The sequence below is a fragment of the Grampus griseus genome (assembly GCF_964374135.1).
Source record: "Grampus griseus genome assembly, chromosome: 4".
NCBI lineage: Eukaryota > Metazoa > Chordata > Mammalia > Artiodactyla > Delphinidae > Grampus > Grampus griseus.
Window position 1 is genome coordinate 18,267,572 of NC_138997.1, and position 25,787 is coordinate 18,293,358.

The 25,787-nt window shown below is 36.9% G+C and overlaps 1 protein-coding gene across 2 annotated transcripts in view; it reads right to left on the minus strand.

Annotated features, from left to right (window-relative positions):
• Nucleotides 1–25,787, minus strand: part of PPP3CA (protein phosphatase 3 catalytic subunit alpha) — a 292,969-nt gene that overhangs the window by 41,606 nt on the left and 225,576 nt on the right. For both annotated transcript variants that reach the window (XM_082653807.1, XM_082653806.1), the window contains exons 4-8: nucleotides 24,270–24,381; nucleotides 23,073–23,218; nucleotides 20,081–20,220; nucleotides 10,622–10,699; nucleotides 8,121–8,215 (exon numbers count right to left, since the gene is read on the minus strand). In XM_082653807.1, coding sequence (XP_082509933.1) covers nucleotides 8,121–8,215; nucleotides 10,622–10,699; nucleotides 20,081–20,220; nucleotides 23,073–23,218; nucleotides 24,270–24,381 — 571 coding nt within the window. The remainder of the gene's footprint in view (nucleotides 1–8,120; nucleotides 8,216–10,621; nucleotides 10,700–20,080; nucleotides 20,221–23,072; nucleotides 23,219–24,269; nucleotides 24,382–25,787) is intronic.

The window sequence follows — 25,787 nt, forward strand, 5'->3', positions numbered from 1 at the left end:
TCAATCTTGATAGGTTTTCTATTTCACCTTCTGTCCCATTAATTAAATGTTTAAATGTAAGCAAGGTGATTACTGGAGTAAAACTAATCTATTTAGAAAGCGGCCTCCAGCAATGACACTTTCACAGCAGAGCTGAATAAACAAAAGCAAAAGCATAAGTGCTTTGGGGGATATCTTTTCAAGGGAGACATTTATTTCAGACTAGTACAAAAGATACTCTAATCTTTTAATAATGTATGTATTTGGATGTAAAACACTCATGTAATTTAAAAGTGATAACAAATGACTCTTCATTTCAAAAGCTTTTCCTTTCTTCTTGAAAACTAGTCACCTAAACACAATGAACCCCTGAGCTGAATAGGGGATCAGTGCAAACGCTGCCCTGAAAGCTTTCACATAACAAAGCTGATGCACAAGAGCACAGAAGGAGGGTAACCCGTGGGCCCTGGAGTCAGACTGCTGAGCTTCGATCTCAGTGCCATTCCCTGACCAGCTTGCATGAACTTTGGGGAAAGTATGTAACTCCTCTGTGTCCGGTTTTTCATCAATAAAATCAAGATTATAATGTAGTTCATCGAGTGCTTGAAAGATTAAATGCATTTATTCATGGAATGGAAATGTAGAGCACTGTCTGGCAATGGTAAATGCTCAATAAATATTAGTTATTATTATTGTTATAGGTATAGGAAATCACAACCACTGATGAATTGCACATATTGAAGAATCCTGGTTATAAAAGGCAGCATAAAGGGGACATTCTACTGAAACCTCTCTGCAGTTAATTTTATCCATTTATCTCAGAGAGGAGATTTCTCTGAAAACCAATCAAAACCTTCTAACTTCAAGTTCTCTTTACCTTTAAAAGTCTACCTAAATTTCTTCTTTACCATCTCATACTGATAATAAAAGGAGTTAATACTAAGAGTTTTGTTCATGGTTTCTGCTTGGCTCCTTCATAGATTCTTATATTCCATACTACTCCTTGGTAGATTGTCCTAGGTTTAATAACCATTATTAAGAAATTATATTCCTGGTGTGTGTAATTCTACCAATACTCATTGGGCTAAAAAATAAAAACGTTTATCAAATAAGTAAAGAAATGACTCTTTTTTCATGGGGGTGTATCTTCCTTATTGTTTGCTTTTGCTTTAGCATTTGTTAGCAAATGTCAAATAACAAAATGCTACCATGAATATGTATTTACATTTTTTTTCTTTTTTTTGTTTTTGACTTAAACAACAAACATTTATTTCTCACAGTTCTGGAGGCTGGACCTCCAGATCAGAGTGCCAGCAGGGTCAGGTTCTTGGTGAGGGCCCTCTGGCTGGTCTTGTCCTCACATAGCCTTCCTTGGTGCATGCAGAGAGAGCCTCTGTTTCCTCCTATCTTTATAATTAATCCCATCACAATGCCCCAGCCATGACCTAATCTAACAGTAATTATTTCCCAAAGGTGGCACCTCGAAATACATCACATCGGGGGTTAGAGTCTCAACATAATGAATTTGGGGGGAGGAGGAACACAGACATTCAGTCCATAGATGGTATTTTTATAGTTTATCTAAATGTAAATACAATCTGAAGTGAAAGATTAAGTATCTACATTTTCTATATTGAAATAAGTGAACTGGCCAAACAGCTGCTCAAGAGCAATTAAGAAGACCTTTAGATTTGAGATGATAGAGGAATAAAGTAAGGGTTGGGAACACTTTGCCATTGGGCAAAGTCTCTAGATTAATTTTATCCAATTTGTAAAGCAACTAGTGATCATATTTATGGCTATGGTTGCAAATACCCCAAACATGCTTTAAAAAGGGATATGTTAATGAGAAAGGTGATGCCCATGCTGAAGACAGGCCTCAGACTCTACGGAAATGGCCCCTTGTTATAAAACGTGGGTGTCTTCGCAGGGAAGTAAACTTTTACACATGCTGTAGAGAAAGAGGCAGAGGTGCTACTCAGGGTTGCCTGGGCAGTGATGCTACTCCCTTACAGAGACTCCCCCTGCCCCTTTCCCTCCTCCACACAGGACAAAGATGGAATCTAGCTGGTTCTATTTGGCTCCTGAACCTGGCAGCTTCCAGTTATCTCTAAGTTTGTGGAAGTTATTCCTGAATGGTGAAACAAGCTCCCAGTGTGAAAGGACTGCGGTGCAGCAGGGAATGAGATTGTAAGGCCTGGCAACACCATGCTGTGTCAATGGTGTGTCACTGAGCGCTGAGAGCTCCTGCTGGAAGGTGGGGCTTCAAGGCCAGTTGGCTTCAGATATGCTGCATTTGCTCCTGGAGCTCACATCACGACTGCCACTCAGATTCCTACCTGGGTTCACTATATTAACAATTCAATCCTCCCTTACGATGGTATTTTCCTGCCAAGTCAGACATTATCTTTTAATTTATAAATGGTACCTTCCTGAAGGCCCTGTCTACTTTTTGATTGGGAAATATTTGAGGATGTTGAAATTGCAAGTTTTGGTAAGACTAAAATGCTTTTTATAAGTAAATCTATCAAGTTGTCTAGTTTAAAAGTCCAAAACATCATAATATGTTTTTTTCTATCAAAAAGCATAGACTTTTGCAAAAAAAAAAAAAAAATCTCAAAATTCTTGTAAACAATGCTTTTCCTGTCCATCCTTGAAAGCTGATTTTCAACTTCTCTTCCTTAACTTACTTTAGCATTGAATTGATTTCTTTCCTGGTTGTCATTTTAATCTTTGGTCTTGATCACTGTATTAGTTTGGTTGTCATTTAGATTTTCCTCTCAACTCCAAAATACATTTCATTTAATACCTTTTACTTAATTACTTAATTTTACTGTCAGTAGATCTTCTTAGAACTGAGTTGTACACCCCTGGTATACATGTTTATATTTCTCTACATCTGTAGCATCCATCCATCCATCTAGCCTCTCACCTATCCATATGACGACTCATCTGAACCATGGAGAACTAGCACCACATGGAAACCTACTACAATTTACTTTATAGATTTTTTTGAAGCACAGTTATAATCATTAGAGAGACAAAGGACTTAACTGTTTACATCAAGGTTTAAAACACTTTTAAAAAGAGGTTTATTATAGTTTTCGGCCAAACCAAATTGTTTAGAGCAGAGTTCACATCTGCCATTGTGTTTTCCTGCACTGAGAGATTTCACTCTAAGAGAGCTTACATGTCACTTTCTCAGTTAAGCTTTTTTTGTTGCCACCAGCTTATTTCCATTCTCCTTTCATACCGTTCTTTTCTTTGTAGGATTTTGCAAATATATTTAAATAATTATTGGTGAAATTCTTTAACGCCTATCACACTACTAGATTATAAACCCCACTAGAAAAAAGACCATGTCTGTCTTGTTTATTTTATATCCTTAGCACCTCACATGGTACTTGGTATACAGTAAGTTCTCAATAAAGGTTTGTTACGTTGGTGAGTGGATGAGGTTGAAGTCACTTTCACAGATGGAAAATTATTTTGAAGAAGAAGCAGCAGCAGCAGTAGCAACGTGTCATTACTGCATTTTTCTTCTGTTTGGTGTATCTGGATAATTGTGAAATCGCTTTTCCCTTGGGCTACAGCGTCACAGGAGAAAAACAATTCAAAGGTGCTAAGTACTCTGCAAATGTTTAACTCCAACTGGGAAATCAACACTGGTTACAGCAGTAATTTAAAGACAGATAAAGCTCTGGGGGTCAACACCAATAGGATACTTTTGGGCACTGTCTTGCTATTAATTCCCAGAAAGAAAATGCTTTGATCAATGCACATATTGGTTGCCTACCATGTAAAAGGCATGCTACTTGGCTTTACAATGTGTATCAAAAAGCCCCTGATTCAAACTATTATCTGATTGGGAAGTTATAGGAATGCACGGAAAAGCTAACCAGAAACAGAAGTAAATGCTAAGTACGAGGGCAAATGATTGGTATTGCAGGTGAAGGGTAAATGATTGGTATTACAGGCATTAAGAGAAGAACTACCAACAGACAGACTGGAGGGGGTGTAGTCCATTTACATGGGCAGAGAAGAGCAAGACAAGTATTCTAGATATAGATGAAAAGAAGTGGGTGGGCAAAGATGTGGCGAAAAGGAAAGCCAAAAGTTGTTCAGCGCGATGAGCAGAACAATTTGGCTAAAGTAAAGGGTTCATGCAGAGGGAAGCAGAGAGATCGGTCACGAAGGTAGACTGACCCATAAAGTAAAATTATAACTATGAAGCTGAAGAGGAAGAGTATTCTGCCAGCTTCTGGGAAGCCCCACACAGACACATGGCATAGTTCGAGCAATATAAAATATTCAATGATGATAATATCTTAATAGTGCACAACGTTTTGTTTCAAAGTAATTTCATCTATTATTCACACAAAATTTTTTTTTCTCATTTTACAGAGATGTCACTATATGCCAATAATTTTAGATGAGTTCGTTGTCTCACGGCAGAGATGGGATTCAGAGCTACATCTTTGGCCCTGGCATCTTGCAGGAGGAGTAAGCAGGATTTGTCAGAGTGAGGAAGCGGAAGCAGGAAGAGGGGCAAGTTGTTTGTCTGTTAATGCAGACTGGAAAGGATAAGAACTGAATGGATTAACATAGGATATGGGGATTGACATAGGGGATGGGACATGTACAGTCCTCACTGCGTTCTGAAAGCTGCTTTTAATCTGAACGATTGGACATTTAAACATGAAGCTGATCATATGACTATTATCGGTTTTAAGACGGCAGACTAGACTCACAGACGTAGAAAACAAACTTATGGTTACTAAAGGGGGAAGGGGGGAGGGATAAATTAGGAGTTTGGGATTAACAGATACACACTACTATATATATAATAGATAAGCAACAAGGACCTACTGTATAGCACGGGGAACTCTAACCAATATTTTATAATAATTTATAATAATTATTTTATATTTTATGATAACCTATAAGGGAAAAGAATCTGAAAAAGAATACATATGTAATGTATAATTGAATCACTTTGCTGTACACCTAAAACTAACACAACATTGTAAATCAAATATACTTCAATTAAAAAACAAGATGGCAGAATAAACCTATTTTTTTTCTTTTTCTTTCATTTTGCCAGAGAGCTATTACTGCTTCCTTAATTCGCAGGAATTTTAAAAATCAAATCACACTCTAACTACTAGGTTATAATCCCAGAGGCCTTGATGGTCATCTGTTTTCTAAGAATCAAATGGTTAACTCAGAGATTCTTCATGGCTGTTTCTTTCCACTGATTGTGTTCTGAAGGTGCTTGCAACCCAGTTTTATTGCACTGGCTTTTAAAGTTCTCGTTAACATTTATTTTATTCTAATACAGTCATCCGCCCTTCAGCAGTGAACTCCCAGTCCCACATACTGTACACAGTGCTAGTGTAATAGCTTGAAAGTGCTTCAGAGATTTTACACAAAAGTCTTTTGAAATTGTGCTCAAACTGAAGAATATATCTTTCTTCTTCCTATCAGTTTATCTTCTCTCAGGAGAATTTTTTTTCTTTTATGAAAAGGTTCCCAAAATGAAATGCTTCTATCCCCTCCCCGAGAGATTGCGATCTGCCCTAAAGGCAGAGTGAAAGAAGCACAGAACCTCAAAGATAGCAATGCACTGATGTCTATTGCTTTTTAAGTTCCTGCCTTGTTAAATCAGAACCACAGACAAAGAAGCAATGCACATCTTATTCAAGAAATCTCTATTGGTCTCAAGCAAAACTGCATTGCCTAGCATTGTGATGGATGGAAAAAGGCTAGACCTGTTTTCATGGAGTTAAAATCTCAATTTTCTCTTTCTCTTTCCGTTTTTTTTTTTTTTCCTGTTTTGAGGGTTTTTTTTTAATTTTTAAAAAACTTGTAAGTATAGTACATGCTACTTAGTAATCAGTCTCTGTCAAGAAAATTATTCATTTGGGCACTGCCTTCACTAGGTGTTAACAGAAAAAAAGTTTAATGCCATAAAACAACAAAAACATAAGTGCTCATAAATTATATACTTTTGGTAAATAACAGGATCACGGTGGGACATGCAAAACAGCCTACTGAGTTCTTGCATTTCTTGTAGGTACCAAGGGGAATTTTGGGGACAAGATGGAGAAGCCTTATCCAACGAAAGGGAACTACTTCTTACTGATTTTACACAAGAGGCTTCAAGATTGAGATTTTGTTTGGAGACGAAAAAAAAAGTCTTTGCTGCTTAAAAATAAAAAAGTTGCAAAAACACTGGCCTTGACTTTATTTTTTCCTCTTTCTAATCAAACGTTAACCATTCTTCCATGTCCAGATCATATTTTATCTGAAATAAGACCTTCTCTGACCATTCTAGAAAAATCACACCTTGTCGAATGTACTTAGTGTTTGACTCTCTTGGTTTTACTTAATGACACTGTCTTACATTTTCATGAAATCATCTGGATGTCTTGCTCTGTCAACTAGTTGATAAGCACTTGATATGCAGAGAACATGTTTTACTTGATTTTGCATGCTTCTTGCCACAAAGAACCAAGGGCAGGTTCTTTTCTAGGAACTAGGCAATAAGAAAAGGGGGACAACTATCCCTCACATGCTGCCATCCGTGGTTGTGGCAGAAACTCTTTGTGCCTACTGACCACCATGCCCCAAGACCACAGGGGAGGGTCCCCCAGGGTCAAAATGGCAACGAAACAGACTGTGCAGCTAGAGCAAACTCCAGCCAGCAGGGGTCACTCTCTGAGCCATGGGGACAGGGGTTGGACACTCAGAAACTGTATCTGTAGGACAGCGCAGATTCCTCTGGGGAGAGGTAGTGATTGGAAAGTGTGACATGTGGTTTGCCCTTTGGAGCAGGATCCCTGACAGATCCAGAAGGTACGGGCCTCAGGATCCAGGCCTCAGCAGGAGATGGGAAAGTGCGAAGCAGGAGATCAGGGTACAGGCAAAGGGGAGAGACCCACTTCCCAAGGGGAAAGTGGAATGCAGGCTTGAAACGAAGGTAACAACCTATTCATAAGGACGGAGGACAGCAAGCAGGTGCCTGGGAAGGCATCCTGGACACCAGCCTAGGACAGGAAGCTGCCTCTCACAACTCGCAGAGGCATGGGAATGGCTCCCAATTCCAGGAGTTTTCAGACTGGCTCAGAGATAAGGCTGCCTTTTCCTGCCTCTCCTGGTCTGTATTTGGCCTCACATGTATTATTTGATTGGTTTCTTTCTGTTTCATTTCTCTTAATCTCAGAAAGCCACACTCAGAAATGCTGCATATATACTACCCGGACCAATGCCAAGGAGGGTTAATGACTGTTTCACACTTTCTCATTCATTCTGCCACACCTCTAACACCTCACATCATTTCCTTTCATAAAGAGATTACCTTTATGAAAGAAAACAATGTGGCCCCCACTCCCCCTCTCTTCTCTAGTCAGTAAATAATGCCCTCTCCTTTCCTGGTCTCTTTTGCGCCACAGGTACAGCGTTGCAGAAAGAAAGTACAGGATGCTGGACCAGATGATGTCGGTTTGATGCCAGTTCATCACTACCTGACTGAGTGACCTTGGGCAAGGCAGTTACCATAGAGACTCACTCTGGGAGGCAAATGATATTTATTTTAAAGTTTAATTCAATTTTTAAAAAATAAATGAATACATACCTATCACAAGGTCTGACTCATGGTAGGTGCTCAACAGATGAAATCTGAATTTGAATATGAAGCTATAGCTTCTTTCTGCTTATTTTTCACAATCCTTTACATGTGCAGTCACACTATTCTTATTTAAATCCCCATCCTTCTTAAGAAGCATGATTTTGGATTTCTCTCAATTATTCTTTCTTTTAAAGCCTATACCTATCATAGCAGTAGCTGTCAACCCTACTTTACATTAGAATCGCCTATACCTATCATAGCAGTAGCTGTCAACCCTACTTTACATTAAAATCTCCTAGAGAACAATTAAAAAATAACAGTGCCTGGGCTCCCACCTCTGACCAACTGAATCTGGAACTTTGAAGATAATCACAAAATCTGCATCAAACCATAAATGAAAAAGTAAGGAGAAAAAGAATGACTAAAAATGCTTAATTAAAACCAGACCAAAAGAGAACTTAGTTATTACACATACTATACAAAACTCCAAGAGGGATTTGAAAACACTCACCTTTGTTATTGTATACATCTAAGTAATTTGGTGCTGAAAAAATTGTAATGAGAGAAGGGAAGCCTGTTGTTTGGCTTTTCCTGTACATGCGGTACCTAAAAACAATAAATACAAGTCAAAACAAGGCTAAGTATGGAAAAAAGATGATATCAAAATAGACATTTAGAAATAGAAAATTAAAGTTAAGTTTTACTATTCAAAGAGAATTCAATTATGGAGGCACTAAAAATTTTCTCTCTGAAGTCTGTTATACACAGACATCAATCCATTTTGAGGGTGACAATGGAGACACACAGTCATATGTACAATTTCAAAATAGGTCTTTTCTAAGTTTAGCAGACCTGGGAGAGAGTGGAATTCAGTGAAAAATCAGAATTCATTTCCATGTTGAATAGAGAGGACAAAGGCTGCTTTTTGTACACAGATACCTGTACCTACCATGTTTTTCAGAAGTTTGCCAATATTTTTAACATAAATAGATTAAATAAGCAGTGCGATATACAAAACTTTACCACTAATAACCAGGCTGATTATTCTATTTGTAACAATATTCTGTCATGGTTATATAAATCCATTTTGCCTAGACCAAGTGATTTGCTTTTCATAGAATGTCTGGTTAAATCTATGGGTTTTACGAGCTGAAATTGTTTCTATTTTAGAATTTTATTTATTACCAATCTCTTCTGGTGTCTATAGGTCAAAGATTATTGTCTCAGCAGGGAAATATTTAATCAATCAGTAATGAAACCTCTGCAAGATGTCTGGAAATAAATTAACAATCCAGTTACTTTTCTTTCACTGAGACAAAAATAGGGCTCTAGTCCTCAAATCAAAAAATACAGGAGATTTGGTTCTTTTCCATCAAGGTGAAAACGTATCTCACGACTTCTATGTGACAGATTTCAGGAATATTAGTTTAGAAAAATTCCTAAAGTGCAAAACAAAATTTTATCATTCCTTGGTTCTTCTGCGTCAGTTATTTCTGGCAGACTAATCATGCCTAAATTAGCTGGGGTCTAAACAGGCCTCAAATAGTACCTTTAGATAGATTAAATAACGACTTTAAAGTTTATAATTTTACAAATATTTTGATACTACTTTTCCCAAGAGAAAATACCCCCTTAAAAATCTTTTGAAATGTCCTAGAAGTATTTATTCTGCTTATGGAACTGAGCTTTGTTGGGGGAAAAAATCAGAATGGAAAAGATAGTGACGCTCTTAATCCTGGTACCTTGACTTTATAAACTCTGCCTGATTATGCCTACTTGACAGCAAATAAAAACAAAGAATCTGGATGACATAATCTCAACTTTCCCCAATGAATCAGTCAACTGCTCATTTTAAACAAATATACTTGTTGATTTTAATCGACACACTTAACCTGTTTTCAAGTAAGCAGATGGATTTCAGGTCTACCATGGGATTAAGATAAATCTGCTTAACATGTTCAGTTGGGACAGTCAGCCAAAAAGCAATGGTGACACCACTGCCCTGAAAAGTGAAAAAAATTATCTGAGGACCTGATTGGCTGGGTATATCAATAGGTTACTGCGAACATTGGCTACAAGAGCAGTGAGCACACAATATTGGATCAGTTCATACTTGCTGACTGATTGCTTGAAAAAAGCTAATTTTGAAAACAACAGGATCTGCCTTGATTCAGAATCATCACGGGTATGGGCTTACTTCAGAATGCGGGCATCTGAATTCCCAATTTCAGTGCACAGATTATAAAAATAAATGTTCCTCCTTTTCAGAAAACTTAGAATATGAAGGAATGAGCTTAAGCTTTTGAAGGCAAAACAATGCCTTTCAGTGGAGCGTACTGGGAAGGGTATTGGACTTCAAATCCTAGAATGAATTATGCTTATTTCTCCCTACGCCTATCTCCCAAATGTAGATTGAATGTACCATCAAAGTGCATATCTGATATTTTTTTAGATTTCTAAATCCTTGGAATCAGTTTACATTTTTAAAATTTACCAGATATTACAAAATCATGTTATGCATTTGTTAGTTAGAATATAGGATTTTCCCCATCATTTGAATGTCTCTTGTTTTTGCCCTTTAAAACTTGGGATCAGGAATGATATTCTTTAAACAAGAGTACAACATGAAATACCTGTTAAATACGTATGTGTAATTCTCATCCACATTGCCAACCAAGACTGAAAAGTAGCGGTCAATTTACTCACTTATGGGACAACGGTAAGAGCGGGAATTGAAAGAAATAAAAGGAGGTGGCCTCACAGTGCTTAAGACAGCCAGGTGAAAATTCTACCTCTTCAAGCTAAAAATGAAAGGACTTTAAAGGGGACTTTACAGCACATCTGCAAACCACTTATTCCCCAGGACCCTGCCATATCTGTGTCACCAGAAGGCAATTTTTAGGTCTAATTCCTTCAGGGAGAGAGCTTGGCAAAGGGAACCTCCACTGCCGAGCATATGAGGGACTGACAAAGGGCAATGCATGGTTTTCATAAACCCACAAAACGGCTCACCCTGCGTCTTGCGCTTCATGGGCTCGGAGTATAGATAACAAGTTATTGTGCTGTAAGAATTCACATACAGCCGGGTAACTGCCAGAGACAAAAAGAAAAGAGAAAAGTATCTGTTATGAAATCATCAAGAGTAGCACATTTATCTATAACATCCAGATTTATGTGACTGGATCAATTATAATCAAACATACATCATTCATGAAACAAGCCTCTTGGTTCTAAGGACAGGTTTTCCACTGTGGCAGAAAAAGTACCTATAGCTATACTTTTTTTTTTTTTTTTTGAAGTACAGTTGACTTACAATGTTGTGTTAATTTATGCTGTCCATCAAAGTGATTCAGTTATACATACATATGTACATTATTTTTTTCCATTATGATTTATCACAGTATATTGAATATAGTTTCCTGTGCTATACAGTAAGACCTTGCTGTTTATCCATTCCATTATTATAGTTTGCATCTGCCTATAGCTGTACTTTTATTTATTTATTTATTTAGGCCGCACCGCGTGGCTTGAGGGATCTTAGTTCCCTGATCAGGGTTCGAACTCAGGCCCTCTGCAGTGGAAGTGCTGAGTCCTAACCACTGGACCACCAGGGAATTCCCTATAGCTGTACTTTTAAAGGGCTGGAGGTGTGTGAATTGGAAAAAGAATGCTGTCATTATATAACGACACTAGAAAAGTATCCAACTCATAGAGAAAATCAATATTATTAAGTCTACATCTAAACACAAAGTGAACGGAAGCATAAATATAACATAAGAGTGGAATTTAAAGTATAAATCCCAATTTTCTCAAATATAGCATTATTTGTATTTGGGTGCCTGCTTGAGAGCTTGACAGAAAGGACTGAGCTAGGGAGTGGGAGAGAGTAAGTCTTCTGAAAAGTCAAACTGTCAACTTCTTTATGGGTACATCAACTGATTATATCATTCAAAATCTAAACAGAATTATGAAATCCACAAGATTTAAAAATGTGTACTTTAAATGTGACCAACAGAATTTTATCTTAAGACATTGTTTCCTGTGACTTAAAAAAATATCAAACATACAATCAATATGATTTTGTCTGTTAATAAAGTCTCAAAACCAAAGATGAAAACTTCATTAAAAATGAAATTCAAATTACAAACTAAACTTGAAAGACCTTTTGCAATCCCTTTATCTCTGCTCCAAGAATTTTTAATGAGAAAAATGTATATCATAAAAATGAATAAATTTTACATAGTTCAAATCAAGAGACAGCAAACCAATGCTTGTTTAAATATAAACAAACTACAGATATTCACTAGAACCTAAACTACATATACTATAGGAAACAATTCACAATTATAAAAATAGCTCTTTGGGGAAATAATAATATATGTCACTCAAATAATTAAAAAAAAAGAGAAGATGAAAATCATTTCTATGCTACAGATTTTGTAAGAATTCTCTGATTAAGAGGAAAAAAATACCATTAAGATGGCATATCACTGTAGAGATACTGATTATAAAAAGGATTCAGTTCTTTGGCAAAAGTGGGATCTGAAATCAAAAATAGTCTTGGTGCATGTGCAACATGTGCACACATATTTGTGTGCATGTGTGTGTGCATGTGTGTGCGCGTGCACACATGTGTCTTCTAGAATATTCTAGCAATTTGCTAGGAAGAGAGAAAGAGGAGCCATCCATGCCGCCTTCCCTTCTTAGTGTTCCCAGGTCATCTCAATAAATAAACCACCTAACTGATGAACATGAGCATGATCCACAAATTGGAGGAGATGGTCCACCCAGAGTGCCTACATGGAAACGTGTCCACATGGTACCTGGATCAAGAGTTGGCCGACATGTGCCGTCAAAGACTTCTGTTCTACTTTGGGAAAAGGTGAGTATATCACTTTTCCAGATCAGTGTGTCAACAAAAGAGACCTTAATTTCAGAGACACTGGTTGGTCTTCAAAAATAGCGCATTTGCTTGTACATATTAGCTACAAGATGCCCAGACAAAGGGTGACAGAGTAGCGGAGGCACTCAATAAATGTTCCTTCCCTATCTCTTTAAGCAGTGTACTTACATTTCTTGTGCCCTCAAAATGCTTCTTAGAAAGACACTACTGCCTTGTTGTACCACTGTAAGACAGAGGTTGTTTGTCTATGTTTGTCACTTTTTCCCTTGTGCAAATGGCTTGGTTGTTCTTTTTTATCTATTTTTTTCCTTTTAGAAGAAGTTACCTAGTCTTATGAAAACACAATTTTAATATATTTTCTTCATGCTAAATTTGATACCCTTATGTGTTTAAGCTAAGCTTTCCCCCATGGAAATATACATCTTATATTTAATGGAAATCTGAAGAAGATAAAATTAACCTAGCTAGGTTAATTTGCTAGGTTAATAGCTTTAAGTGAGGAACACTTGATTACTTGGAGCGAATTCATTTTGAAGAAGATTTTTAGAAACGTAAAAGCATGCATACTCAAATACTTGAACTTTCTAAGAATTACAAACATTTTTCTAAATAATAATTTCTTGAACAATATTAGGAAAAAACCCTCTACAACATTTTTATGCTTTTTAATGGAAATGATGATAAACCACAAAGTGTTCAGCTGAAAAGCATTAAAAAAGATACACGTAGAATGGTAGGAAAAGCAGAGTTCAGAACACCTTAACACCATAGGGAGAGTTGGAAAATCATTAATTCACCAATAATTTATCAAACACTAATTGGTGATTTTCTTTCCATTTGTTATGAGACACAGGGAGGGGTGGTATGATAAGTGCAAGGCATGGTTTCTGTCCTGAAGATATAATCTAGGTAGCAAGGTAAAACGTATTTTTTTTAATTAAAAAAACTACATTAAAGATAAAATAGTAAAGCTTTGTAGAGAAATTATAAAGCAAAAAAGAAAGCATGTGGGTCTGAGGAAATCTTTTTGAAAAACATCTATCTTGTAGTAGTTTTTTTTTTTTTTCCTTTCTCTTTTCATTAATAAGGTGACACTTCTGAGCCCACCAAGAAAAAAGAGCCTTTCCTCCTCCAGGCTGATCAGCTCAAGCCGGGGCCATGGCCTTCTGAGCAGAGGGCGGGCTGAATCTCAGCCCCACTCATCCCCCTCCACAGGGGTACCCTTGTCAGGCACAATCTAACTGTATGAGTGATTCTGCTGGAACAGTTTTTTTTAACCCTATGTCCTGAACATGTCTTCTAACGACACTTGCTTCAAGGATTGGTGAAGGCCAGTGATGCTTTCAGCTTTGTGATATTCATTTACCAGCATGCGTTGCTGTATTTGGGAAAGAAGCTATTGTAGTCTTTGAAAATGTTGGGTTTTTTTTCTATTGGAATATGATTATTCCTTAAGCACTAGAAAATGCATCTTCTCTGAGTAGAAAGGGAGGTGGAAATTTCCATGGAATAGTAAGGATCCTTAGATTTGGGTTCTTACTCCACTTCTTTGAGCCTGAATTACCCCATTTGCAAAAATGCAGACAGTATTATTTATTTCATAGAATTGAGATGAAGATTAAATGAAGTAGCAATATATGTAGATGTCCTAGCCCAGTGCCTGGCCCATGGCAGTAGACATTCAGCCACTCCTATGTGTCTCCTCACTACCACAGTGTGGAGGTAAGAATGCGTCACAGAACGTGAGTCAGCAACCCCAGATTCCAGCAGTAGCTGTTCCTTTTACTAGTTGTGACTTGTGTTAGACCTTAGAGGCAATAACTTATGGGAATTAGCAGACAGGCAAGGGGTTAAATTCCGCCGAAGGAAGGAAAGGAATAGGGAGGAGACTGAGCATGAACAAAGGTAAAGAAAGTAGAAAAGACAAAAATGTGAGAAATGATAGAAAAAGTGGCTGGGCATTAGCGCGAACAGCTATTATTAGACTCATTCTATTGCTTCTCTTATTATTTTTGTTTCTTGCTATATTAAACTCTATTTTAGACCTTGAAATAAATCTTGTAGATTTCAGATGCTTTAACCATGATAATAGCCAGCAGGCATTATTAAAATGCCTTTTTATGCTTCTATGCCTTTGCATCTACTTTCCCTGAGTTTGTTTGTTCCTCTGCAAAGGCCCACTCTTCTGCGAAGCCTTAGCTAAATTATCATTTGTGAACCCTTCCCTTCAAACCTACCTCACCCTGAGGTGCATAAAATTGCTACATCCACTATGTTCCCATAACGTATGAATCTAATACATCGCTTGTCACACTGTAGTGTAATTTATGTTTATACATCTGCTCTCCAGCAATAGCGAATGCCTTAAGAGACAGACACTGTTTTATTTGCCTTCATATTCTAAACGCTCAGCAGCAATTTGTCAGCTTACTGAAGCTCACACACAACTGTTGGAGGAGCCTCAACAGGGGCAGTTATACAGGTGCGAGATGCAAAGGGTTTCCTTCCCTCATTGGCTCCGGCGAAGCAGAGGCAGGCAGCCTGCAATCCCTTGCCAGTGGACCAAGAGAAAGCCTCCACCCGCCTCCTTGGTGCCTCACCCACTCTCAGCCTGGTAGTATGGAGGACTCGCCCCCCTTCCCAGCTCCTCCTCTGCTTCTTGGGGCCTAGCAATGGGTTCTTAGCCCTGGGGTGTCCTGGCACTGCCCGGATGCTGTCAGGTCTATCTTTTCCTAGGACTTGCTGTGTTGTTTTCTTTGCCCCAGGTTCTCCAAACTAATTTCATTTTGCCCACTAGGGATCAAGTTTGGAAGGGCTCCAGCCCTTCCTGCCAGAACTTCACCAGAGCTCAAGTCCTCAGCTGCCAGCTGCCTCAGGAGCAGTGAGCAATTTTTATTTAAGGCAAACTTTTTACTGAAGTATAACATCTTTACAGAAAGTTGCACCAATCAGACGATTACAAGTGGACACCCTTGTAACTAGCACTAAGATCAAGACAACGAACATTACCTGAACTCCTCATATGTCCTTCGAGTCACCACCACCTCCTCACTAAGGGTAACCACCATCCTGGCTTTTAACCTTATAGACTTGGTTTCTCTAATGCTGTACTCTTATTTCAATGAAATCACCCAGTACGCACTCTTTAGTATCTGGTTTCTTCCACTCATCATTATACTTGTGACATTCATCCATGTTGTTCTGTGCAGTTTTTCTCATTCTCATTTGCTGTATATAGCTGCATAAATATACTACAGTTTATTATTCATTCTACTAAACAGACATTTGGGTTGTTTCCATTTCTTGGCTATTATGAATACTGCTGCTATGAACAATCTTGTATATGTCTTTTGGCACACATGTGTACACAGTTCTAGTGGATATAAAAATAGGAGTAGAATAGCTTAGTTATATGAAGGTTCCGCTTTAGTGTATACCAAAGCTGCTACCTGTAATTTGGGATTGGGGGTAAAGTGAGACCATTTGGGTAGTCATCTTTCTAGAATTCCCAGAGTTTTTATCTTCCTCATATTTTTCACCACTTTCCTGTCTTCAAGAGCCTCCCCCACTGATTCTGGTTGGATATGTTCTACTCATCCTTTAACACTTAGGTCTAATAACATTTCCACCATGAGTAGTCCCTTAAACCCCATTCATCCTTGTGTGTGTGTGAGAGAGAGATAACCTCCACATTTATCACAGAACTACTCACCTTGCAATTTATCAGTTTCTATTTATTGGTCTCTGCCACTAGACTGTCATTCACTCAAAGGTGGGGACTTTACCGATAAAACCTTACGGAAGGCATATATAGTAGGTGCTCAGCTAATATTTGTTAAATAATTGAATGAATGAATGAATTCTCAAAAGGTTACCCATGAATGCAACAGTGTGAATTGAGGGGAGGGGATAGGAAGGTGCTCTGAAATCAGGTGTGATTTTGACAGGCTAAAATTGAAGGTCTTGAACTCAGAGTGGGAGGGAGGGAAGGCAGGATGGTCTAGATGCTGGTTATATTTTAAAGAAAGGGTCAATAAGACATGATGACTGGTTGGTGGTGATTTCAGCACAAGAAGAAAAAGCAAAGGTATTTGCTAGTCTGTGTGACTGGGAAAATGAACTGTTAATAGAAACAGAAAAACCAGGAGAAATCTCCAGTGGGAATTAAGCAAGTGGGAAGGTAAATAATAAACCTTTTCAGGCAAGGTGAGTTCAGGATAAGGTGACAACGGAACATTTAAGATAAAAATTCCAGCAGAAAACTAGGCATAGAGAATTCGAGCTCAGGAGAGATAAAGAGACAAAGGGACCAGACATAGATCTGGTAATCTAACCACAGAGTTCAAAGTTTACAGTGAAGCTAAGGGAATAGATGAGGTTCCTGGGAACAGTGTGAAGAAAAATGTCAAGAGCAGGAGGAAGACAAAGAAAGAGGCAGGAGAAGAGTCAGGGATCTGCCTGATAAGTCAGAGGAGAATCAGGATATGCGGAAAAGGAGGAACCAGAGCATTTCAAGGTGGAAGGGGTGGACAAGAGTGTCAACTGTAGAAGAGAAGTTGGGTTGCTTGTGAACAGAAGAAAGGCTGTTGATCTGTGATTAAGAGACCAGTAGTGATTTGAGTGAGCTGCCATTTGTAGCTTCAAAAACATGTTTTAAGTGACCGTCAAGATATTCTTCAAATCTCAGCATATAGAGGAACTTTAAAATGGCTGGTTTAACTCACTTCTTCTGAAGCAAGCTACACCTAGAACACACAGCTTACAGGATGCCTCCAAGGTAAACCACCCAAAGCACCAAACCTGGCTGACGGCTTCATTTGGTCTCCATGAAAATGAAATTTTACCTCTGATTTGTCACAATCCTCACGAACTTTTATACTCTAGTGCGTGGCTGCTTCCAGCATCTTAGTTACTTGAACATTATAGGCACTGAGTATGCAAACTCTGGTCTAAGGTTCTAAAGATGATGGTAGCACTGGGGCAAAAGCAGAGTTCTTATGGATTCCTTCCTCTCTGCTACATGGACTGTCTTCTATAACTCATGAGCAGCATTGGCAAATTCTTACAGATGCATCTATCTGTATAACTTCTTTTTTTTTTTTTGCGGTACGCGGGCCTCTCACTGCTGTGGCCTCTCCCATTGCGAAGCACAGGCTCCGGACGCGCAGGCTCAGCAGCCATGGCTCACGGGCCCAGCCGCTCCGTGGCATGTCGGATCTTCCTGGACCAGGGCACGAACCTGTGTCCCCTGCATCGGCAGGCAGACTCTCAACCACTGCGCCACCAGGGAAGCCCATATAACTTCATTTTATTTAAATCATGGTCCAGATAATACATTAGATCATGGATAGGGTGGCATAGCAATTTAAATATACAAACTCTACAGACACATGTGAAATAAAACTGGGAGTTGTGGATCAAACTAACTGCCAATAACTCAAACAGGTAATTGTCACCAAGTTCTTTTACCAATTTTATTGTTCCTTTGTGCCCCTCTAGATCAGCTTTATAAACCATGACCACAGAGGTGGCTTGACACCTTCAAGATGACACTAAAGACAGAACAATCAAAAAGCTCTAGGAGAATGTGTGAGTCGTTTTTCTCTTCAGATAAAACAATCCACACTGCTCTGCCATTTCTCAGAGTACATAGGCTGTAGATGTTGACAGTCAGCATTTCTCATGGCTAGCGATCATTATCTCTTAAGAACCTCTAAGGAGAGGAGTTAAATAATAATTTTGGTGAGAAGAAAATTGTGAAAACACGCATAATCCTCCCATTATCTAGTTGATGGACTTTATGTCTGACGTAAACACATCTGTGTCTATATTCACAAAACAAAAAAATACCATAACTTTATATAAGTTCAGTACAGGACTTTATTTAGAATATATTTGAACAGCTGACTCAGAAAACTAATAGAGGAATGTTATACTATGAATTAAAGATTAATGCAATACGGCTTAATATCGAAATCAAGAGGTTTATATTTTATTTGATATTGTATTATTGAAGCACAACTCAGTGGTATCAAATAAGTAATTTAAACATTCCTGGTATAATTAGGGATTTGACACCAGATTTGAAAAACTGAACACTTGGCTTTGATATATTTCAACAATACAACTTTTCACTAAAAGTTGGAATGTCTTTAATAAAAGACTACTCTCCAATTAACTAATTACTGAAAAGAAACCTTAGGTTTTTCAGAAATACTATACCATGACTCTTAATTTTAGCCAAAATTTCCAAAACATAGAAATGAATTATAAACTTTCTGATAAAAAAGCTTGGGACAAACCTCTTTCTTAATATTTAAAACAAAAACCATTCTTTGAATGATGCTTTATAGTGTACAAGACTTTCTGTTCGCAAGCTTCAATTTCTCAATCACATCAACAGATAAAGAAAAGGAAACTTTTTCCCCCATAAGGGAAACAATGTATGGAACAAAATTTTCCACCAAAATGTTCCAGAATAAACTCTGATCAATGTTATGCAGAAGGATGATATCTGCTTACTCTAGAGACGAAAGATAGGTGGTTGGATGCATTTTACAGAGTTCTTCCAGCCTGGTCATTAGCTTGGCTGCCAGGGCAAGAATTGAGTGTAAACTTCAGTGAATATCAGGTATGATTTTTCAGGTTTTTTTTTTAAAAAAGACTATGTATTCTAGAACTTAAATTCTCAACTTCTCCATAATCTCTTTTGCACTTTCATTCTGGCCACTTTCACATCAAACTATATGTCTGATAAGGGAGCCTAGTGCAACTGGGGGTAATAAAATGCAGTAGGCTAAAATTGAGGTAACTAAGATGTCAGGGAAATCGTGAGGATATGCAAAAACCCAACTGCGGTGCTGATTTCTTCCTGAAGTGCTCTGAAATGTTATTGGGGGTGGTAATGTTTCCAAATCTCCATACATTTGCAAATAGAAACATTACTATAAAATTTTTGTCAACATGGCTTGTCAAAGTGCTAAGAATAAATTTACTACGGCACCTATACACTGGGTTGCTGCTAATTTTAATTTATTCAGGAAGTCCAATGAACTTAAGAAAATTTAAGAATAACTTGAAAATAATTTAATTGATCAATTTGACATTCCTTTTCTCATTTAAGTTAGGAAAACTGGTAAAAATAATTTTAAGTGATGACATAATTGAATGAAGAAAAAAGAAAATCAAGGCTGGCACTGGATTTTTTCCCTACAGTTCCTGAAACAGAACGAATCTCCTACTAAACTCTACTACCTTCTTCCGCTGCTTTGTCATGCTGAAGCCACTTGCCGCTTTTATGCCTTTTCTATTCTTCACAGATATTATATCTAAATGTCTATATAGATACATTCATTTATTTCTCTATCTACTTACTTATTTATATTTTTATTCTCCAAGGGCTAAGAACCCATTTGAACCAGGCTATCAAAGTGAACCTTTCATTTGTACTTGCTTCCTAGAAACGTTATATGCACATAATAACGAAATCAAACACATGGACTGATGAATAACAACAGTTAACGAATGTCACATGCTCCAAGAGGCAAGCTGGAGCTCTCCGTCCTCACCTGTAGAAGTATGAACACCCCCTGACTGTGTTGTGAGTGAAATGTTCCTGAGTCTTCTCATTTCCAAAATCCTCCAGGGGGTCTGACCACAGGATATCACACATAGGTCCATAAGCGGGTGGTTCTTTGAATCGGTCTAACTAAGAAAAATAGAAGACAGAGAACAAAATACTAATCTTTGGAAAGTTGGAATTCAGAAATAGAAGAGACCAGCATTTTTCAGTACCCACGTTTGCTCCCCAGCCACAGCGCAGCGTGAACTGCCCCCTACCTCCCTCCTGACCTGTGCTCCTTCCTCCCCACTCTTCTACTCTTCACCTTTCTCGAACTTTCCTTCCTTCTTCCTCCTGACACTCATTTATTATCTGCCTTCAGCTCACCCTTTGCTTCCCTCTTGCCTCTTTAATTCCCACCCTTTACTCTGTTTCTTCTTTCTCCTGGTTTCCTCTCCGTCTTTCTCTCCTTTTTATTTTATCCAGCCTAGTGTTTTAGTTATTACCAATTGATGTGACTCTAACTGTGTTTCATTTCTTGAGGAGAAGCTTTTGTTTTTTACCTTTGGGGAAATTTCTATTACTGCCTCCATTAAACTGTGATTTAGAAATCAGAATGGGGAACGATTTACAGTGTTTATATTCAACGATATAATTTTGAGAACAGATGGCTTTCATTTTAAGAGTAGTTACTTGCTATATGACATTTCGGATATTCACTCATTAGGGGATATCTAAGTTTCTAAAGTCCAAGATGATTGGAGTCATTTTACTGGGTACAAACCATCTTAACAGTAAGCAGTAAAATGAACTCCAATTTAGCTGGTCATTCTTCAGCTCACAGTTCTAAGTGCTATAGTTTTACCTTAAGTCCTCATATGAAATCCATTTTCCAATTTTCCAGCTATAAATGTTTAGCAAAGTCATATTTCAATTTAAAATGGTACATTTAGAAGCTATGAGCAATACAATAACTGGAAATGACACTTCACCAACAATTTTATAAAAGTCACCTCTTGTAGTTTATCCTGATTTGACTACAATTAAAGGATCTTGGGTGAAGTTAGCAGATATTATGGAGTCTCTTGAAAAAAAGCCTAAAACAGCTTTGAAAACCCATTAAGAACCAATATTCTCCATTTTCAATACTTTAATATTTAAAAAAACCCCATAGGGACAGGTGAATATATAAGGCTGACAGCTTATCAAATTCTCTCTTTTTCTGAGACATAAAAGGCGATGTAAATAATGGTTTTGCTACACACCATTTTTTACTAATATCTAAAAAGAACGAAGCAGTATTTCACTTTTTCAACATCCAATGAAAAACTTCAGTAAGACAAGACCCTCTATATTTCAACCATTATACTATATGTAAAATATTCATTGCAAACTTAGACTTAAGATAATTTAAATAATTTATGCTTCTGGAACAATTCATACAAGAAAAATAATGCTTGTCCATAAAAATACAGAATTTCTTTCTGAGAAGCAAGAACTGATTATTCGGGATAGAACAGTAGAGGAGGGGAGACTTCCTGATTAATGTGAATTCCCAGCTAGAACTCTGGTAAGGCAACCAGAATATAGAATTTATTCTGGAAAAGTTATAAAATGCATTCTGAAATTAATACCATCTACTGTGAAAATAAACAACTCTGAAGTTAATTAAAGTAAGTGTGGTAGAAACTCTAACTGGCATATGGTAAACGCAAACATAAAAATCACTTTATGGCTCAGTCCAAAGTGTAATGACAAATACAAAAATTGAACATAATATCTGAAACATGCCAGAAACAAAGTCCTAGGGATAGCAGAGCATATTTTAAAAATCTACATAATTTATGATAACAAGTTTAGTTACTGATTTCAGGAGTCCATCAGACTCTAGAAGAATAAAGTGGTTACATTCATGCAGAAAGTGAACCACTCTATACTTGAGCTCCATGACTACACTTCAGTGTCCTATCTCTACAGAACTTGAAATATAGAGCAAATATCAATCCTCTGTGTGCTACAGAACACCAGAAGCAGACGTGTAATGGTGTCTTATAAAAAAGGACACAAACACACAGAGCAGGAAACAAAGGTTTATTTAATGTATTTTTGTTTAATTTAAAAAATAAAAACCATGAATTTCCTTTCTAACAGGAAAGTAAATACAATATTATTTTTACATTTGAAGACTTGGACCTTAATGATAGAGTATTCAGATAGAATTTGACTGTTTTACTTACTTAAATATAGTTTTTCTTTAAAAACCAAAGAAATTTTAAAAGAATATTGAGCATAATCAAAGAAATAAAAGACTGTCTCTTCCACTACATAAAACTATCCTATACTACATTTTCTTATGAAAGAGATATTCCCACATTCAATCTAACTCATCTTTTTGCTGGCCAAAACAACAGTAAGATCTAATGTTAAATTAAGTAGAAAAATACCTCTTTAAAAAAATCAACTGCTTTTCACCTTGCCACTCAGTACAATCAATAAAATAGCATCATAGCCTTTGTTAGGTTGTTACTTTAAAATTTTAAGCCGTGAAAATGGTTAGATTTTAAAAAAATGCCAATATGGACACATTTTAAAGGTCAAGTTGTGATATTTTCCCAAGAGGAAAGCAACATCTTTTAACTGTAATATACCACGAATATACAACGCATTGTTTGAAACAAGCCAAGGGGAAATGAAAAGGCATATATATATATATATATACACATACATATATATGTATATATATATTTTAGTGATCAGATATTTAGTATTTCTAATGACACATCACATGGTAAAATGAAACTTGAGGTTTTTGAGATGAAAACTCTTCCAAGTATAAATATATGTTTCTTTCTAGATTAAAAAAAAAAAAGAGATTCATGACCAGTTTAAATCATTTTCATTCAGAAGTATCAAGTTAGTGATAAAGGCAGGGAAATTAATGCCTTGCATTTATTACTGAAAGACACCAAATGGTAGACTTGGAAAATAACAGAACTTACTTTTCTGATATCATCTAAGGTGTTAATCTCTGGAGACAAACCGCCGTGTACACATAGGAACTGTTGGTTCATCAGGGCAGCCAGGGGCAGGCAGTCAAAGGCATCCATGCAGGCATCATATACGCGTTCTGAATACTTTATTTTACCTTTAACATATGATTAAAAACCAACTACTTACTCTTATGATTTCACAGATAGGATTTGGTTCATAAAAATAGGGGTTTTTTAAAAAATGTTTTCTTGCCGGAATCATATTAGCATATAACTACACATGCAAAGTTCCAAATGTGATTAAAGAAGACTTTTTAAAGTTATATATTAATCTTTATATCTACTATTTTTTATTTTCGTTGTCCTTCCATATTTGACAGTTTTTAGTTACTTTTTGTGTAACAGAGGTGAGAACTTTTGTATACATATATCCCTGCTAGTTACCTGCAGATGTGTATTAAAAAAAAAAAAAAAAAAAAACACAGCAACTAGGAGACCAACAGAAGAGGACACAAAACTGGCTGATTCTCCTGAATGTTCTTGTAGAAAAGCAGATTGCAAGAAAGTTTCCAAAGTTGTTTCTAAATCACTGCACATTACTTTTCCTTTATTGACTTATATCTGATGTTTTGAGAGAAGTCTCTATGTTCCATTGAAATAGGACTAAATGACAAAGAGAAATTTAAACTTCCAAGGACAATGAGGAAAATTAAGAGAAGAGGAAAGTGAAATTTATATGAAGTACTCCTCACTCTTAGTATTTATTTCTAAAGGAAGAAGTCGTCTTTAATTTTGTAAAATCCACTCAAGGCTGGTAAATCTACTGGGTCCAGAAAGAGAGGCTCAATGTGGAATCTGCCCTCCATTTGTTTTTACTGAGTGATTTGAGATTAAAGAGTAGGATTATCCTGAACAACAGTATTCTGGCTATTTAAAAAAATAATTTCATCACTTGTTGCTTAGGCTAAATCACATCAAACATTAATTTGAATTTTTATATCACTTTAAAACTATAATTTAAAAAGAAATTCTGAATTCTCTTAATTGACCATGCTCAGAAAGTAAAATGGAATGACATAATATAGTATCAGTTTTTGAATTTTTGACTTTTAAGCAAGGGATCATATTGTAATACGCTCTTTGTATGGATTAAAATCACTATTTAGCACATACCATGTTAAATGAAGAAGCCTGAAGTATACTTACATTCTTGTTTAAATGTGAAATACTCTGTTAGATGTCTACATTCATGATTTCCACGAAGTAAAAACAGTGTTTTGGGGTAAAGAATTTTCAAAGCCCACAAATACAGCACACACTGAGAAAAAAAAAAAAAAAGAATAATATAAAAATAAATATTTTCCATTATACTTACACATACCTTGGCTGACATATCAGGAAGACATGAACCAAATGCACTACTGTGACCAAAAGTCCCCAAAAGGCTAAGTCTTTTTTACGGAAGATATTGAAAATCAAACAGAAAACATTACTTCGGTACAGAGCCAAGATTCATCTATACTAAAGTATAAACATTGCACTGGAGATCTAGACACCACACGAAAACAATGGACTGCATAGAGTTTATTGGGAAAAGCCCGAATGAAAATATACGAAAAATGAAAATATACTTGTGTCAAAGTATGAGAAGAAATGTGACAATTAATAAATAAAATAAAGTCACTTTTCTTTATAAAGGTAATTATTTTGTACAAATTAGGTAAAAGAAATGGGAGAATTAGAAAGGAAAGGCACCACAAAATTTAGAAGCAAACATTGACAAGCTCAGGCTGACTTGGATTGTAACTATTTTCTTTTTTTTTTTTAATTTATTTATTTATTTTATATTTTTTTATTTTTGGCTGCTTTGCGTCTTCAGTGCTGCGTGGGCTTTCTCTAGTTGCGACAAGTGGGGGCTACTCTTCGTTGTGGTGCACGTGCTTCTCATTGCGGTGGCTTCTCTTGTTGCGGAGCACGGGCTCTAGATGCGTGGGCTCAGTAGTTGTGACACACGGGCTTAGTTGCTCCGCGGCATGTGGGATCTTTCCGGACCATGGCTCGAACCCGTATCCCCTGCATTAGCAGGCGGATTCTTAACCACTGCGCCAGCAGGAAAGTCCCTGTATCTATTTTCCATTATGCTCTCTCCTTCACTACTTCACTACAGCATATTTTCCATTATGCTCTCTCCTTCACTACTCTCCTTCACTACTTCACTACAGGATACATATATCCCTGTCTCTCATTTCAGTGCCTTTGGTAAAGCCTTGAGCTTTTTGTTTTATACGTAATTGTAAATAAACTGAAGGCCAGGGACTCTCACTACATATGCTGCTGATAGCTAGGGGAAACATTTCATATACCTTAAAACTCTCAAATTAATTACTTGGGTATTACAGTTTGCATAAAAATGAGGGCCAAGTATAAATTCACCAGGCTTGGAATCAACCGACACCGAAACAGTCTTCCTGGAGTGTGAATTAAGATAACTGGGATACTCAAGTATTAACATCAATTTCATTATCCTCAAATAGCATTCATTAAAAATCCACAGGGAAGAGAACAGCACACTGAAAACAAGTATGCTTTTCTATCCTCATGAACTTTATTCTGAAAGTTAAGACGTTAGAGAACCAGAAAAATATTGAGGCAAAAGTCTGATTCTGGTTACTCAAATCTTAAACCAAAACTGAAACAATATTTACATTTTAATAATGAGTTTTC